Raw genomic sequence first — 17992 nt, forward strand, 5'->3', positions numbered from 1 at the left:
CCCTCTGGTCCCAGGAGTCAGAAGCAACAGGTTTTGTGCCAGTGATTTCAGTAATTACACCACAGGCATTAACACTTTGTGGGTTTATTCACTAAAACAGGAGTTTGTGAACAGATAGATTTCTAAGTCGTCTAGTTCACTATACATTGTAAAGGGACAACAGAACTGAGCTTCTCCTTTAGAAAGAGCTTAGCCAGCCCTTTCTGAAGCATAGTTAACTTACTGAGATTTATTGCGGAACCAGCTCACCTGTTCCTGTCAGGGTTGGTCCTTCCTACTGTGTGGGCCAATAATTTCAGTAAATAAACTATGCTTAATAAAGGGCTTAAATCTCAAATTACATGCAAATTTACTTGTTAACTTCTACTTTGGTAAATAAACTACAGTCACGAGTCTTGTTGAATACAATGGCTACCCCTTGGTGGTCCAGTGGATCAGTCCCTAATTTTTAATTGGACAATCACATGAACGATGAGTTGATATGACTTAAATGCCTCGTTTACAGTTCAGGAAAGCCTTGTTATTGTCATAATAACACATAAGATTTATTATATGGCCCCCTTGTTCATATTTTAGATAACAACGTTTTAGATTGATGTACCTGGTACGCAAATATGACTACAACCGCCGTTGAACTGATCACATGGGCTGGCGCACTGTTCCTGCTTATTTTTAGACAGTATATGGATGTCCATCGGACGCCGAGGAAGGTTTTGGACCATGATGATCTGATCTGACCCATCATGCTTGTTTGCTCTGTAAATGCTCCTGGTGTTCCAGTCGGTCCAATATATATGTTGATCATACAATGTCATTGCGAAAGGGTATATAGCGGTACTGACAACCACCTCACGGTTTGTTCCATTTAAGGAACAGCGTTCAATCTTTTGCCTACAATAAGATTTAGGAGAAATGTCTTATTTTAGGAATACTATATTGCAAATATAACTATCCACACACATTCATTGTGCTAAATATATATTACATACACGGAGATATTTATACTTAATGCAATCAAAAATTGAAATGATTATTTGCCAAAACATGAAAACTTAGCTAAAGTACATTTTTTCATATAACAAAATATTTGTTTATAAATTATTATTTATTCTTCTTATAAATATCTAATAAGATATTGAAAATTCCTTGCAGGTGGCAACCACCAACGCTGCATTAAAAATGGCTTATGCTAGATGCATATAAATTTACAGGTTACCAACAAAAACATTTGTTAATACATACAAATTTGCATCAGCCCAATAAAGCCGCTGTTCTTCATAGTCAAGCGTAAGTCCATTTGGCCATACCAGGCTTGTGTTTACAATAACCGTGCGGAAATTTCCTCCGAGTGTAGCTCGTTCTATCTTTGCATTTGTGCCCCAGTCAGTCCAATACATATATCTATAGATTAATATCGTATTAGTGACACACAAAATCACAAATGAAAAACGTTGATCAATACACATTCAGACATCATATGAATATAACATATTGGTGTGAGTTACATTTATTAACTGTAACAGAAAGTGTCATCGTATGTTTCCGTAACAAGAAGCGTATAATGACTTTTCTTTGGCATTAAAGTGAAGTCTAAATGGAATCATGTATTTGTTTTCAGGGGCGATAGACACAGGCAAGCAGCCAAGAGCCATTTATGCTAAGCACTGTGTAACTGTGATATGATTCCAAAGAAGATAATCATGTTCTGGTAGTTCTGAAATGTGCCGCATCACAAGTAGGAGGCTGCCAATTCATCCTTTGATGAAAACCTTGAAAATGCCAGAAACTCAGCAAAAGGAAGAAAAACAGGTTGCTATAGATGATAATTTAAAAAAAGACAAATACATTTTCACCTTCCAAAAATTTGGCAAAGCATCAATATAAATGTAAAACATATGCTGTCCTATTTTTTTTATATCTTCCTTCTGGACAACTGCCAATATGGCGGAACTTAAATATCATCGGGTCACTATTTACTAACGGCAAATTTAAGATGATGCTTAAAGGTAAGGGAATCAATAAAGCATTGTCGAGTAAATAAGCCGGTAAAGGACAGATCAATGCTTTGGAACCGCTGAATACCAATTGACGTAATGCTTTGATCGTACAGCAGTTATATGTGTATTAATAATATAAAATAATGTGATTAAGCTACACTGGAACATAATAGAAATATATAGATTGTTGAAATATTTTTGTAACCATTGTTAGATTTTTAACAATTTGCCTGAATTATTATTTACATCAACAGATTTTCAGATTTTATTCAGTTTGAAAAAACTCAAATTGAGTAATGGGAGCACTAAATAAATGAACACCTCTTTAACGGTTTGTCCCATGGCAGATTGTTGAACGTTGGTTTGCCAGATTCCTATGCAGACATGAAATTATAATAATGATAGTATTTAAAGTGTTGTTTTGTGCACTGAGCCTCACCCTCTGCATGGATCCAGCATGATGGCACGAGGTCGGTGAACACGTGCAATCACAGTACGATCAGAACCATTCACTGCCATAGAGTTTATAGTCTGATTTAGATAGTCACTGTAATAAACACGTTTGTGTATCCAGTCAAATGCTATGCCATCTGGTGCTCCCAAATCTGGAGTATAAATACAATAATCATAATAAATAGGGATTCTCGTCATTACATAGTTACAAGCAAATTAATCACCCCAGTATATAAAATAAACCATAAAGTAAATAATCAAGCCTACTGGACATTTACCAATGAATGTGTAGTCCAAAAATAACATAAGTCCATAGACCATTGTCTCACCTGTATAGCCATGAAGACATCATACATACAAATGTTTAATTAAAAGATACTCCTGCCATCACATGTACTCTAATGCATTTGATAGCTGGGTGGTTCCATTTATATTTTCAAGTGGTAAAAAGTACAATACCATGGATAACCTGCTTACAGATATGGATGATTGCATTTAGTTGGAAACACGTAATTGCAGCATAGTGTGTGTATCTTCCAATCTACATAAAGTATATCACGACCATGTATAGGACACTCCTCTTATACACATTGTACAGTTTTAAGTGTATCTACCAAACCAAGTGGTTATGAAAATGTACTTACCTGATGCAACAACTGTGTGAGGGACGAATCTTGAAGTAAGGCTAAAGTAACTGATTCGGCTTCTCCCCGCTCCGACACTCTGAGTGTAGTATATTCTATTATCTAAACTATCATAATCTAGAGCCACAGATGTCCTGAACACATTTACTGCAGGGAAAGGAGGGCTATGATTCTCAGGGTCCAAAGACAGGCTATTAATGGAACTTTCAAGGGCATAGATCAAGTAGTCTTCTGTGGATATGGTGCATCTTGTTCCATCACTTCCTAAAGCGCCGAAAGAACATCCACACTTTGGTGCCTGTAATCCAGGCAAAGCAAAGCAAAGATGTGCGCACCCTCCATTGTTAGTCAAGCATGGGTTGTTGTTGACTTCCTGAGGTGAAACTGGCTGAAAGCGGCTATTGTATACAGTAACATCTCTTAGGAGATTGATATTGTCTCTGATCACAGTTGGCTGTTCATTGTTCCCGGGCTCTTTACTGGCTTGGAACACTTTTTTCAGATTTCTATCCACCCAAATAATTGAGTTCTCAAACACGGTAATCCCATAAGGAGTCGGAGAGCGGCTACCAAAGCGTATGAGTTCTGTCTCTCCACCTTCTGGCCGAATTCGTGCAATGATGTCTAAAGAGTCATCGACCCAGTAAACATAGCCATTGTTATGGTCCACAGCTAAACCCCTGGGTGTAACAATGCCCTCAGACACAAGAACGGTCCTGTTGGTGCAATCAAGAAAGGCCCGCTCAATTTTAGGAGTTTGGCCATAGTCAGCCCAGAAAAGGTATCGGTTCTTGGGATCTACCACAATATGCCTTGGCATATCCACTGTGGTTTTCAATAAGACACGGCGGTGTGAAGTATTGAGGCGCAATATCTCTATAAATGTCTCAGTCAGGAAAGCATTGGTAAAGTAGAGATTCCCTGAAATATAAAAATAAACATTTTGAGTTTAAAATGCTTACAGTTTAAAAACTGTGTAATTTTAGTAGTTGAAAACCACATACAGAATATTTTTCCTTAGCATCTAGTGAATAATCGTGTCTTAAAAAATATTGTTGCATGAAAAACGTGGCTCACCTGCTACCCAATCAACAGCAATTCCACGGATTCCATTCCGTCCTATCCCACTTGTTACAATGTTTCTGAATAAGGACCCATCTGGTTTTACACGACGGATCCCATTGTACGCCCCTACAGTACTGCTGTAATCACACCAATAAATAAAACCTGACGGCATGTGGACATCAACATGGAGGGCATTGCGGCCTGCAAAAGAGAAACATTACAAAATCATCTTATGTTATCTTCTCTATCAAGAGACATCACTAACCATCTGTTGTCCGCATAATCCTAGACTTCCTGATGTAAAGGTTGGTCCTGGTATTACCTAAAATTCCCATTTAGCTTGCCAGAGAAGTCTCTTTTTATGTTATTTATTATTATGACACATATGCATAAAGCATGAATATAAACGCATACATAAGCTAATTATCCACACCTTTGTTATTGTTAGAAAATACTCAATTCCAAAGAGAGATAAAATAATTATTGTCATCAGTGGGTTTATGTGAAAAAAATTAGAGATCTTGTATCCCAAATCTATATAATATTCAATAAATAATTTTTATCTAAATATTGTGCAAAAAAAACCCACTACAAAAACACAAAAAATTTAATAAAATGAAATACCTCTTCCAGCCATTGGCACCATAGCTTCAGAGTGATCAGCGGTCTCTAAGCTGAAGCCTTTGATTGCTGACAACATAGAGACAATTATAAAAGAATTGTACAGGGAGCAAGTTCTGTTATCGGTGTTCAAATTGAAACCCGTGGCACAGGCACAAGAGAATCGTCCTTCAGGTTTTGGCAAACAAAGCTGTTGACAGACATTTGGATTATTGGTGCATCCATTTGACGTACCAGCAGAATCTAAGAAGAGAAAAAAATACACAATAATGAGTATTAATAAATACTTTGGAGGAATCAATCACCATGTGAAATTATGGGGTAAATAGAAAGGTACATTACAGTATGTACATAAAAAATTAGTTTTATTAAAATAGTTTAATAAAAGTTCCTCGCTGATATACATCGTGGACGTATTTTCATCACTGGAGGTGGCAGGACTCAAGTTGTTGTTTCACTGGCATTTTTGGCACATTTCGCTATTGAGGCTTCAAAGCCAACCAAGTCAATTTGTTCTGCTCTACTGCTTTATTCCTTAATCTCTTTTGCAGAAAGACATGCTTATAAAGTTTGTATCATTTACCTAGTATCTTCCCAAATAAGATCTGTCTTATGAGAAGCCTCATGAGATATGTTTTTATATGACATGTGGAATATTCTGAACACTGCATTGTTTTAGAATATATTGGATTTGGAACATTTGTAAAATGTTGAATTTTCTTCTTATAATACATAGAGGGATGTTTTTCAGGAGAGGCTTGCAGCTTTTTTCTTGTTTTCTTATATTTAGATTTTATTATTTCAAAAATGATAAAAAAAATTAATTCAGCAACTTTGATATATATATATATTTTTAGGGCTGTGGATTTGTGTCAAAAAGCTCTTTTTATTTGACAGCACACATTGTGTGCCAGCATTTCTAGGACCATGGCATTCAAGGAATCCAGAAAATGTTACCTAGTCTTTAAGAACCTCTAGTAATAGTTAATTTATACTCGCTATTTACAGCCAAAAAATTTAATCATTTAATTATTCATGTGTATCTATATTTATTTGCATATATATATATATATATATATATATATATATATGAAATGTGTCAAAATTCTTTATTCTGCACTTATAAGAATGCGTGAATAAATAAGGAATCATTTAATAAGTCTTATCGCTTAAAAATGTATAAAATTATGTGGGCAACGTAGATTGTAAACGAATTCTGAACATTAAAGAGCTATTATATACACCAAGCTTTGTTCAAGCCTTAACAATTGCACCATGTAAAGCAACAAAGATACTCACTGTCTCTGTAGTGGACACGTAGACACTTCAGCCCTGGAACGTTGTCTCTCATCACTAATTTGTTTGCTCCAGTGGACTTGTCAACTCTCTCAATGACTTCGTAATCACGATCAGTATAATAAAGAAAGGATTCGTGGACAGTTATTCCCCAAGGGTGGGAGAGATGATTCACTACAGTAACACGGTTTGTACCGTCCAAATTTCCTCTTTCAATCTAGGAGATCAGTTACAGTTTAATTAAGACCTAAAACATCTGTGCAAATTATTTTTTTAATTTCTTTTCACAATCTATTTTCATTAGTCAAAGGATCGCCACGCTCTGGATATTGTCCAGGCAAAAAACAAAGTGCATGGGTGATCATATTTGGGGCAAATTTTCTTATATAAAGCTAGAACAAGCTGTTGAGGGTATGCGCTAGCTTATTTCTCTGCCCCTTATTGTTTTATTCATGTCATATCAATGTCTTGAATGTTTTAGCATTTAAGGTCTCAATTTCCCTACATCAGCTTTAGGGCTGAGGTTTTTGAGCATAAATGGACCATCACAAATGAAGACATTTCAGGTCATTCATTAAAAGACCATTATTTAAAATTGGGTTCCTGGTGAAGATCAAGGAACGATAACGTTTAGGTAGGAATCTTCTGTTATTTTCTACAACTAAGAGGACTTAATGTTTTATTTTGTTTGTTTGTTTTTTATCAAGGTGGGTTGTTAACGGTTCATATTGGGATGCCAGGTGAGGTTGAATTTAGGTGGAATTTTTTTACTTATAGGTTCATGTGGAAATTGGGGGCATTTGAACATACAGTTGTGGGCATTCTCAGTTATAAGGTGGAGGCGACCATAAAGTCTATATGTTAAGTCTTGATTACAATGATGTTGGTTGCATGTGGTGTGGTTAATGCCTCTCACTTGTCTTTCATTGTACCATTAACTTTTAGTACCAATAAAACTCCTTAACTAAAAAACACCATTACATAATATATTTTCCTATTAATTTCAATCCTTTCATTAATAAAGAGAGGGGTGGCTAATCATTCTTCACAAGGCACCTAATAAATCAAGTAAACCATTATTAAAATGATGTAACAAAGAGTTACGGAGAAATATTGATTACCATTCCAGTGCCAGTAACTGCCCAGTAGAGTTTCCGCTCTGCAATATCAATAGTAATAAACTCAACATGGTCAAGATTATTGGTAAATAAAACAGCTGGATTGGAACCATCCAGGTCGGCACTTGCAATCTTTGCAGATATTCCACTTTCTGTTCCCTGGTCAGTCCAGTACATTTTTCTAAAAAAATATATAATTTTATGAGCTGATTAAGGAAGTTAACATAATATTAATCAATATAATATATATATATCAGAAATAGGCAATTCCATCTGAAGAAAAGAGCCTTGTTGCTGTGCTGTAACAAAGATATATCATACCCTCTGGCTGGGTCAACAGCTATGCCAATCGGTCTTCCGGCTCCAGTTGGTGTTCCATTATTTGTGATAACTGTTTTTCTATATTTGACATCTCCACGTAACTTTAAAACCTTCAGGGAGGACAATGTAAATATATTTTTTAAGTTAACCAATGTTATTGCACTTGTTTTGTAGCTTTCAGGATAAGACTAAAATGTGAAATACATTACAAAAGTCCAAGCTTAGTCCAAGAGCATACAATTAAAATGAGCCGTGTAATATATTACCAAACAGTGTTTTACCAATAACTGTCAGCGCTGTGTTTAAGCCTTTTTTTTACCTCTATTGACTGAGTTGCGGTGTTTGTGTAATAAAGGTTTCCTGTTATCCAGTCCAAAGCCAAACCAACAGGAGTGCCCATGATAGCTGCCGGGGCAAATACTGTCCTGTTAGTTCCATCCGACTTTACTCTGTGAATTTCACCCTGTGAAAAAAAGATAATATGATTATTGTTCACATTGCTTCTAATTGTTAAAAATTAATCCAATGTTTAAGAATAACTTTAAGTTCTCGTGTATCCAGATCCAAAGGTAGATTGCGAAGAAAAGAAAAAAAGTCAAAAGTGTTTTCCATTGAACCATAATTTCAGTTGCAATAACCACTCGAAACGTAGGTTTCCCTTACATTAGTTAGGAATACCTTTATACGACTCTCAAATATAACTTTAGTGGTCTATTGTGAAACGGAAACCTCCTACAACTGTTTTCGCAATAAGTAACATTAAATATTGTACTCACTGGATTTTCGATCCAATATATCATTTGCTCTGAGTCATCAAAATCAACATCATATCCATTCCGGATGCCGGCTATTGGTACCATGGCATCATTTGTCTTCTCCTCTGGGTTGAGGGACATCCCATAAATTATGTTATCTCTAATGGCGATTAGGAAAGGCTTTTCATCTGATTAAAATAGAAAGGCAGCAAGTCAGATAAACGTGTATGTTTGCACTATAGCAAGATAATCCTCTAAGATTTCCTATGTCACCTTTTCAAATAGAGGCAAAGAGTATATTGCAGTGACACAAATACTAGAGATTTCCATCTTTACACAACACACATATAACACAATGCCACATTAAGCCGGGATAACTGCCCCATCTACCAGGATGGGTAGCCACTTACCACCTCATGTTTTGAAATCACAGTCAGCCATACCTGGGAACTTTTTGGCTCTGGCTATACCTTGTGGGATGCAGGTAAGAGGTATAGAGAACCTTCCAACTTGTATTGATGGGCTTCCCCCAAAAACCTGCCCCAGATCAAAAACCAGGACTGCCAAACTAATCAATAACGATAATGATAATATTGTTGGAGGAGTAACATCCTAGTTCAATGTTAACTCATAAAAAAGGTTTATTAAGCAGTTAATAAGCTAAATATATAGCCACTATATATTAAATCCAGCATATATTCTTTATGTTAGTAACCAAATGCAATGTATTAAATGCTAATCAACAAATTTAATTTTTAAAAAAATAAATATATCTTTATTTGAGTTTGTAATGAAAAAGTTTTATTTTCTTTGAATTTTGTCTCAACTTTGAACTGTGTAAAATATTAATTAGATTTTAATTATTTTAAGTTTTTTTTTAAAATAGCAATTTCTGATCTTCAGAAGCACCGTATTACTGAGTTGAAATGAAGACAATGGTCAAAGAATGGGCGTACCTAAATTTAATCTGTCTGCTGAAAGTTTGAGCTGGCAGACAAAAATAACACTGTCATCAAGGATTAAGATCATAATAAGTCTCAGAAGAATGGGCGAAGGTCTCTTTTTCAATCATTAGCAATAATTAAAATCTTTCACAATTAAATTAACTATAGCGACAGTACTGAAACATTGTACCTTATGTGTGCTCCAAAAATATGGTCATTTAAGGTAAGATGGGGGAGAGCAAAGTCTAAGTTACCAAACAAGTCTTGATTCACAGTATCGGCAAGGAGTTTAACGTATAAGATGTTGTAAATGACACCCAGAGTGTTCATGGTTTGCATTATAAGGATTTTGATGATTTTGGTGTTTTCTTGATAGTTATAGTTCAATAACGGACTGACTAAACCATGGGTTTTCAGGTAATTTGTACATATTTTGAAGGACCAACCCCAGTGAGCTGCTAAGGCCAGAACGCCAAGTTTTCCCTCGATGATGGGGACATTTCTTGAAATTTGTCTTGTTTATCTTGGATACATTATTCAGGGTCACTCATCTAACAGCAAAAGCTCACAGTGCTTGGCCCATTATCAGGTGATGTCAGGGAATGATAAACTCTTCTGAAATCTCTTGGATTAGTGAATACACCTCTTTGTATGATAATCTTATAAACTGATTAGAAAGTGTAAATTATAAACACGTGAAAAACAGCATTTACAGGATAGTAATTTGAGCTGTTGTTTTAACAAACAAGAAAAAAGGAGAGTTCATTGCTAATGATGAATTTCCTTCATTTTCAAATGTCTTATGTAGTGTTCCAACAAAGAAAAACATGCAATCTAGGCTTTTAGGGTAGGTGTGTATGGTATTTGTCATAGTAAATAAGAAAATAAGTGTAAAAACAATCATGCCTTGTAGATTAAAAAATGGTATTAAATGTACCTCTTTGGCAGTTCACCAAATCAGGGCTCAAGAACCATCCAGAAGGACATGCACAAGAGTAAAACCTTGGTCCACTTGGTGACAACAAGCACAGGTGGGTGCAAGGGCTAGATGCACACGGATTGAAACCTGAAACAATAGAGTGACTATAAGTATCACATCCCCATTTCTAGTAATAACAACACAAAGAAATAGAGGCAGTGTATGGCATTTACAGTGATAGTTACATTCAGAACCACAATATGTCTCATTTTCCACTACTTATTTGCTCTCCTTTGGTTTATTTTCACATTGCTGTATATTGAAATTCCTAACTCTTTCAACTACCCGAGTTACTATAGCTGCAAAGTCTATGCACACATGTGAATCCACCCAAAATTGTACTATTGTACTATACAAGAGACCAAAAACCAACCCATTTGGTTTGTTAACATAACAAGCGCTGATTTTAACAATGTCTGCATCACAAGAATGACTAAAGAATGTTATCTAGAGCTTAAATAGGTAAAGAAAAGCCATTAGAAATTAGAAGTGACAAAACAAAAACTCCTTATATGAGACACATTCTAAAGAACATAAAATGTTTTTCTTCTAAATTTCATACCTCCGGGCTGTTTAACAGGATGAACAGCTGATATCCCCATCGGTTGGCGAATGTTGTAGATCATAACGGTTTGGTTTCCACCATGCCATTTATTTGCTCGAACTACCCGATTGATGTGTCGATCACTCCAGTAAATATAATCCTCAAAAATGGCTATTGAATGTGGATGTTGTAGAACCTGGTAAAAGAAAGGAACTATGTATAAATAAATAAGGATTTTATCTCAGAGAATGCATGTGAGTATCAACCTCTCCAAGTCAACAGTGGGCCTATGAAAAGTTTTTATTATTGGATCTTTATGAACCTTAGAGGTTTTGGACCCAGAGAAAAGTCTACACCATGGAGCCTTCTGCACACATTTTCCACACAAGTAATTTTCTCCTCTTCTTTTTCATTTACTTATTTTAGGGTAAGTCTACCACAGTTTACAAAGTTACTATTTTCACAATTAGGAACCAAAAAAGATAATATTTAGCGACACAAAAGTATTCACATTAATTAGATAGGACTCTCTAAACTTGGGGTACTTTGACGTAGTGGTGGACTAAGCACTATACGGCCATATAGTGTGACGGAATCCCCAATATTTATAACTTAGCATTTTTTTTATAGTATTCACTGGGTATGCAATAGATTTTTTTTAATTTGTGTATTTATTGGTCATTATTATTCTAGCAGCAACACAGGAATTTTAATGAGTATCCCTTTTATACTTTTTAGGTTGTGTGCTCCTCTTTCTGTATATTCTTTTTAGCTGTAATTATTTTCATTAATTCTTAGATAAAGACGGACATTTGTTAAGAAATCATATATTAATGAATGCAGTATTCTCTCACCAAATCACTGGCTAACGCCTGCCTTCTGTTATTTCCATCGTAATCGCAATAGTCAATATAATCCAGGTATGCATCCGCAAAATATAGTTTTTTGTTAGGGTAGTCAATGGTAAGTCCGTTTGGCCAGTATATCTTTTCAGAAATGATTACAGTTCTTAACGATCCATCCATACCGGCCCTTTCAATGCGAGGATTTCTACCCCAATCTGTCCAAAAAATCAAATGGGCGCTGCATAGAATATGGGACATTGTTAAGTTCACAGTCATACAATTACACTAAATGTTTTTTTATTGCAAAATTAAGAAACATTTAACTGAAGAGAAGAGCCATTTGTTACACATAAATAGTTTGCAATAGTTTGCCATAGTTTGTGACCATATAATATCAATACCATAAAGAAATATATGTATCTTACTCGTCTCGGGGATCCAGCACAAGTCCTCTAGGATTGGTTACATTTTCGCTAATGAGTACTGTTCTGTGTGTCCCATCAAGTTTAGAGACTTCAATTGTTTCCAAAATATAGTCAGTCCAATAAAGATTTCTTCCGACCCAATCCACAGCAATGCTTTCTGTTACAGTCACGCCACTGTCAAATATCTTCATAAAAGCAAGACCCCACATTATTACATCAGTATCCGACTTTTTCTAACCACACTCACCTAAACATTTTGATCTCAACTTAGGATCAAGTCTTAAACATGGCACATTTCCTGCTAATAACATGCTTCACTTCCTGCGCATTCAGCGAATCCACAGCCTCAACCAATTTGAAATATTTAGAATTTTATTAGTTTAAGAAAACTTTTACAAAAATTTCATCTTTGTTGGCTATACTATTTTTCCTTAAAGTCATATAGAGAACATATTAAACAAAAATGAGCGTATGACTTACCACTTGTCTGTCTGTTCCATTTACATAAGCAGTCCAAATTTTATCTTGTGTAGTATCAGACCAAAAAATGCGATTTGTAACAGAATCAAAATCTACAGCAACTATATTCCTTCCATCGCGTACCACGGAGTAAACGTTGTGGGCTTGTGTGGTTATATTGTCAGCAACAATCTGGTTACGACTTGCAACCAACAGAAGGAGATTTTCTCCCTCTATAAAAGTAAGAGAAACACATTAGAAACTAAGTCAGAAAAAAAATAATATGTTCAGATAAAAACAACAACATTCTGTTCACTAAACTGCAAGTGCTTGTATGCTATCAAACGATGCAAGTTGGCAGCAGCATCAAAGAATGCTTAGAGTTCATGTGACTTTAACTGCGGGTTGGAAATGTAATTCATCTCACAACCTCAGATAATTAAATAATAATAAAAAAATAGGTGCCCACCGTACTCCCTATCAACCGAGGAGGCCCCCTCTTCCCAATTAAGCCCCCTCTTCTCCTACCCCTTGCATGGTGGAGGGTAATTAAATCATCATGGTAGGGAATATATTTTGGTTTATAGCCCTCCATACTCCATGGGAGGTTAAAAATATATTTCAAAAATTTTAAACGGGGCAAAGACCCCAAGCTGTGCCTACCTACTACCCCCTCATGCTGTTCTGTGGTAAGGAGGGTGATAATAAATAAAATCACCCTTGGAGATCCCTTGTCTTAAATGGAACTAACCTGCTTGCTAGAAGGTAAGAGATGCCTTTTGTTGTTACTCAGTAAAGCTTACCTGACGCTTTGCAACTTCTTCCATCGGACTGTAAAACATACCCCTCCGCGCAGCCACATCGAAAAGAGCCCCTTTCATTGTTACAAGTTTGACTACAGTACCCCGGAGTGAGGCACTCGTTAACGTCATCGCATGTCTTGGAATCGTTTAGGAGCTGGTATCCCAATGGACAGACGCACTGAGCTCCGAAAGGTCCTTGAATGCACAAGTGCGTACACCCGGCATTGTTGTCAGAGCAGCTCTCCTGATCTGTTTTATGAAATATATTTTGTTTTATGTATTATCAGCCTGAACAATGGTAAACAGGACTCAAAATATAAAACGGGGACTTGAAAGTTGGACTATTTGTATTAACCTTAATTTATGAGATATATGTATATTTATTATCCTTGTTGGTGGGTTTCTGTAATTCATTGACAGTTAGAATAAAATATTTATTATTTCTCAAAAGAAGGAGAAGTTTGCACCCCGTTTTAACAAATGTTATTAGCCGAAATGGTTATAATATATAAGATATTAAATTTCAATTGAATATAATATCACTATGTGTATACTTTTCTTCTAATGAGTTATTTTCTATTTTTTAAACTACATGAATAGTTTTCGGTAACATCAATAAAATAAAAATGTATTATATGTATATTTCATGCAATACATTTCATAAACATGTTAGCACAGCATATACCACATGAATGAAATTACAAAAAAGAATTGAAAATTTAGGAAATGAAACGGAAATAATTTGAGGAAATTTACAATACCTGGTTGAGATTCATCTGATTTTGCATCGATTTTAGAGAGGAAAAGAGAAAAAGTGAAACAAGTTAAAAATCAAGAGTTGATCATGCCTATTTGATTACTGTAAATTAATAATTAAACGTTTATACAGGAGAAATGCGTGAGAGATTCTCATACATCTAATAAAATCTTTCATACTGACATCTAGCCAATTAAAAAATTATTCCCCAATGCAAAATTACATCTGTTTGCAGCCCACTGATTAACATGCAGGTGATTTTTTTTTATTGTTAGAAATGAAATTATAAAAGACATCATAATCAAAGATTTGGTTAGTCGTGGAGGGTACGTATGGAACTGATTTGAAAAGAATTACTGACTTACTACAAAGTGGAGACTCATCCGCCCCATTTGGGCAGTCTGCTGTGTTATCACATACTTTGCTGATGTTTATACATATGGTATGGCCAGGACATTGCCACTGCCAACTTGGGCACCTAAAGGGAGGAGTTGGGCAATCTTTCTCATCGCTCATGTCTCTGCAGTCATTATCGCCATCACAAATCCAAGAGCGAAAAATACAGTTGCCATTGTCACATCGGAACATGGAAGGAGGGCATGTTCTTATAGGGCAGCTGTGATGCTCATCTGAACCATCGATGCAGTCGGGATGCCCATCGCATTCCCAGTTTGATGGGATGCAGGCCCCATCAGACTGACACTGGAATTCATTTTGATGACACATTCCAGCTGGTCGAGTTGCTACAACAAAGTAAGACATATACAATGAAACTGTATTGTTAACAACGTCTTTGTTAAATTAATAATTGTATTGCATTGCATCAACTGTGTTTTCTGTAACTATTTCATATGTTTAAGGGTGAGTTGGAAAATGCTTTAAGGTTTAGAAGTTTTTGTCAGGGGCACAACTTGGAGAGTAAGGCATGACCCCTACACCACTACCACATGCATTCAGACAGCCCAGTGGTCCAAGCAGGCAGTGTAGGTTCCCTAAGGTAAACCAAGGCGAGATCGTGGGACAGGAGAATAGCCTAGAGTCAAGACGAGGTCAGAAGCTGGGAGGATAGACACAAGCGGGTTCACCAAACCTATCCGCTAGTGCAGGGATGAATGGCATCTGTAGCAAGACAGACACCACACAAGCACTGACTGAGATGAGAACAGAGGTTATATAGGATCAGAGGATGAAGCTCCACCCCCTCATGGTCGCCCCTATATTCCTGTAGAGTGATCAGCGCAGAACCACCAATCAGTAGGCCGTCCTGACACAAAAAAACACGCCCTCTGCCAGCAGAGGACAAGTCACGTCTTGGGAAGCCATCATGGCTAGGAGCAGGTAGGAGACCTGACAGTTATGCTCCGTAGCAAATCAACTCTGTCTTCCATTGACTCAAACAGCTCTTCAAAATAAACCTGCACCTTACATTTTGGTGGTACAGATATGCCTTCTGATTCTGACTTGAGAATCGGATAAAGAAAGAAAACTTATCTCAAGTCTACAAATCTACCACCTATCCTAAGTAGTAAACTTAAAAGTGTCTGCAAGTGGCCATCTTGACGGAGAACATTGGGTGCCATCAACTGAGAACTGTACCATCCAGCTTCTGCCTACTGGCTCTTACTGTGTCTTTGGTCCTCCCCCATATTATAATCCATTGACAAGGTTCCTCCAGTAGCTCATGTTGTTAAGCTGATCATACATTTTCACATCATAATAATAAAAAGATGCGTGTTATCTACTTACGACAATTGGTTTCATCAGAGCGATCACTGCAGTCAAACACTCCATCACATTGGTAATAGCTACTGATGCACTGTTTACCGTTTGCACATGGAAATTCTGATGATGAACAGTTGAACACTGAATAAAAATAATAAAGACAAGTTAGTGGTAACAGGTGGCAACATTCTTTTAAATATAAATCCTTAATAATACTTACCGCAGTCCTTTTCATCAGAGCCATCTACACAGTCTCTGTCTCCATCGCAAACATAAGATGGGTCAATGCATCGATGATTTGGACACTGAAACTGGCCTGGCTCGCATGTCCCAGTGAAATCTAGAACAACAATATCCTCCATATCATGCTCTTTAAAATTGAACTTTTTTCTTTCTGACCCACCAGTATGATTCCCTCTTTTCCATTAACTAACGTGCTAAATGTATTACTAAATATGTTAATTAATTCCCTTCTAATAATACTACCATAACACTATAATAGACATTGTTTTTATTCTACTAGATAAGTGGAGCAGCCTCCCAGCAGAAGTAATACAGTCTTCAGTAATTCAGTAGGGAATTTAAACACGCATGAGATATATGGTTACCCAGAATCAAAGATGAGACCAAGGAGTGATTAAGATTTGAGTCTTTATATCAGGACAGACACAGGCAGAGTAGATGGTTCTTACGTGCTATCAAATTATAGGCATCTAAGTTTGTATGTTGCTTGACTGTATCACACTAAGTGCAATGTGTTTTTTCCTGTTATGTTTTTTGGGACTTACTGCAGTTCAGTTCATCTGATCCATCGTGACAATCATTATCTGTATCGCAAAGCCATGCGCGGGGAATGCAGTTGTTGTTATTGCATGTAAATGAACTTGCAGGGCAGGATCTTGGCCCCTGAGTCGGACAATTCTGTTCATCGCTTCCGTCAAGGCAGTCACTGTGCTTATCACAACGCCAGTTTTGTGGGATACATTGACCGTTTCGACATGTAAAGGCTCTGGAAGAGCATGTGTTGTCTGGGGGGAAAAAGTGAAGCATTATTTGCTTTACAATAAGAGTAGACTGTTGGCAGTAAAATCATATACAGTATACCTGAATGTTTCCATTCTAAATAATAAAGAAAAATATCAGGGCTTGTTTTATCCATCTCCTCCACATAGCTAGAATACCCTTGTATGAAAATTACAGTACAAGAACTCAGGAGTAAAAAAGAGTAAAACAAATTTGCCTGTGAGTGGCAAATCTATTTTTTTAAGCTAATATATTTATCTGTTGGTACATTTGTGTTCAAACACATTTCCCGCCAGCACTGAAAACGTATTAATGTTTACTACTTACTCAGAGATCCACAATTTTGTTCATCGCTGTTGTCATGACAGTCGTCAACTCCATCACACCGGGAATAGCCGGGCACACACCTGCCATTTGCACAAGGGAAGGAATAATGCCCGCACTGCATTGTCGGTGGCTCGCTTGACGGATCCTCCATGCAAGTGAGATGATCAGGACGTAACTTCATCCCATATGGACAGCCACAAATCTTTAGTGAATTAGGCAGTGGGAAACAGAAATGACTGCAGTCTCCATTGGGATTTTCTGGCTTGTTACAGTAATTTGTCCCTGTGTTACAAAAATACATTTTAAAAGTGTACATTGATAGTCAAAGGGTGGTCCTTGAAGTGGCCAAGCAAAATATACATATAGATTTTCTAGAAGAGTGTATTTGACCTCTCTCTTTATTGACCATAGGCCGAGGCAACACCATAAGAACACAATTCAGTGTGGGACCCCTCAAGACATTAATGGATACCTACGAACAGGTGATCCTTCCCAATTTGAATGCTAGACATCATATAAAAACATTACTTATGCAAAAATATACTCAAAGAGTTAAGTCATTTTAATGTCCTTTCTGATTTATCTGACCTTCGCAAATGCTAAAACCTTCTCTTATATTGTAAATGTTCATCCACAACATATACATTCTCCGCTGATGTTTTTTCAAGTAGTTTCTGAAACTTTGTTTGATACTCAACATAAAAGATAACAAAGTCCTCTCGGTGCAATTTATCATCATTTTCGAAAATGTCAGAAAAAGCAAAATGAAATATAAAAAGAGAAGACCAGACAAAGGATTTAATGTCTATGCTGTACATAATAAAAAATTTTCTGGGTTTTTTTCCAGGAACTTATCTTTTTGTTAGTTAACCACCAAAGGGTATCACAAGAAAG

The 17992-nt window shown here is 36.4% G+C and overlaps 1 protein-coding gene across 1 annotated transcript in view; it reads right to left on the reverse strand.

Annotated features, from left to right (window-relative positions):
* LOC149285932 (low-density lipoprotein receptor-related protein 2-like) overlaps positions 1-17992 on the reverse strand; it is a 100962-nt gene that overhangs the window by 26356 nt on the left and 56614 nt on the right. The window contains exons 21-43 of the mRNA XM_089494658.1: positions 17099-17380; positions 16537-16776; positions 15969-16088; positions 15773-15889; positions 14392-14769; positions 14031-14045; positions 13270-13518; positions 12488-12699; positions 12008-12192; positions 11592-11820; positions 10756-10933; positions 10152-10280; positions 8292-8458; positions 7835-7978; positions 7516-7625; positions 7198-7375; positions 6080-6293; positions 4784-5023; positions 4172-4360; positions 3095-4015; positions 2437-2602; positions 1243-1401; positions 602-891 (exon numbers count right to left, since the gene is read on the reverse strand). Of these exons, the coding sequence (XP_089350784.1) occupies positions 602-891; positions 1243-1401; positions 2437-2602; positions 3095-4015; positions 4172-4360; positions 4784-5023; positions 6080-6293; positions 7198-7375; positions 7516-7625; positions 7835-7978; positions 8292-8458; positions 10152-10280; positions 10756-10933; positions 11592-11820; positions 12008-12192; positions 12488-12699; positions 13270-13518; positions 14031-14045; positions 14392-14769; positions 15773-15889; positions 15969-16088; positions 16537-16776; positions 17099-17380 (5112 nt within the window). The remainder of the gene's footprint in view (positions 1-601; positions 892-1242; positions 1402-2436; positions 2603-3094; positions 4016-4171; positions 4361-4783; positions 5024-6079; positions 6294-7197; positions 7376-7515; positions 7626-7834; positions 7979-8291; positions 8459-10151; positions 10281-10755; positions 10934-11591; positions 11821-12007; positions 12193-12487; positions 12700-13269; positions 13519-14030; positions 14046-14391; positions 14770-15772; positions 15890-15968; positions 16089-16536; positions 16777-17098; positions 17381-17992) is intronic.

The sequence above is a fragment of the Sceloporus occidentalis genome, unplaced genomic scaffold (assembly GCF_023333645.1).
Source record: "Sceloporus occidentalis isolate IW3139 unplaced genomic scaffold, rSceOcc1.0.p SCAF_74, whole genome shotgun sequence".
Lineage (NCBI taxonomy): Eukaryota > Metazoa > Chordata > Lepidosauria > Squamata > Phrynosomatidae > Sceloporus > Sceloporus occidentalis.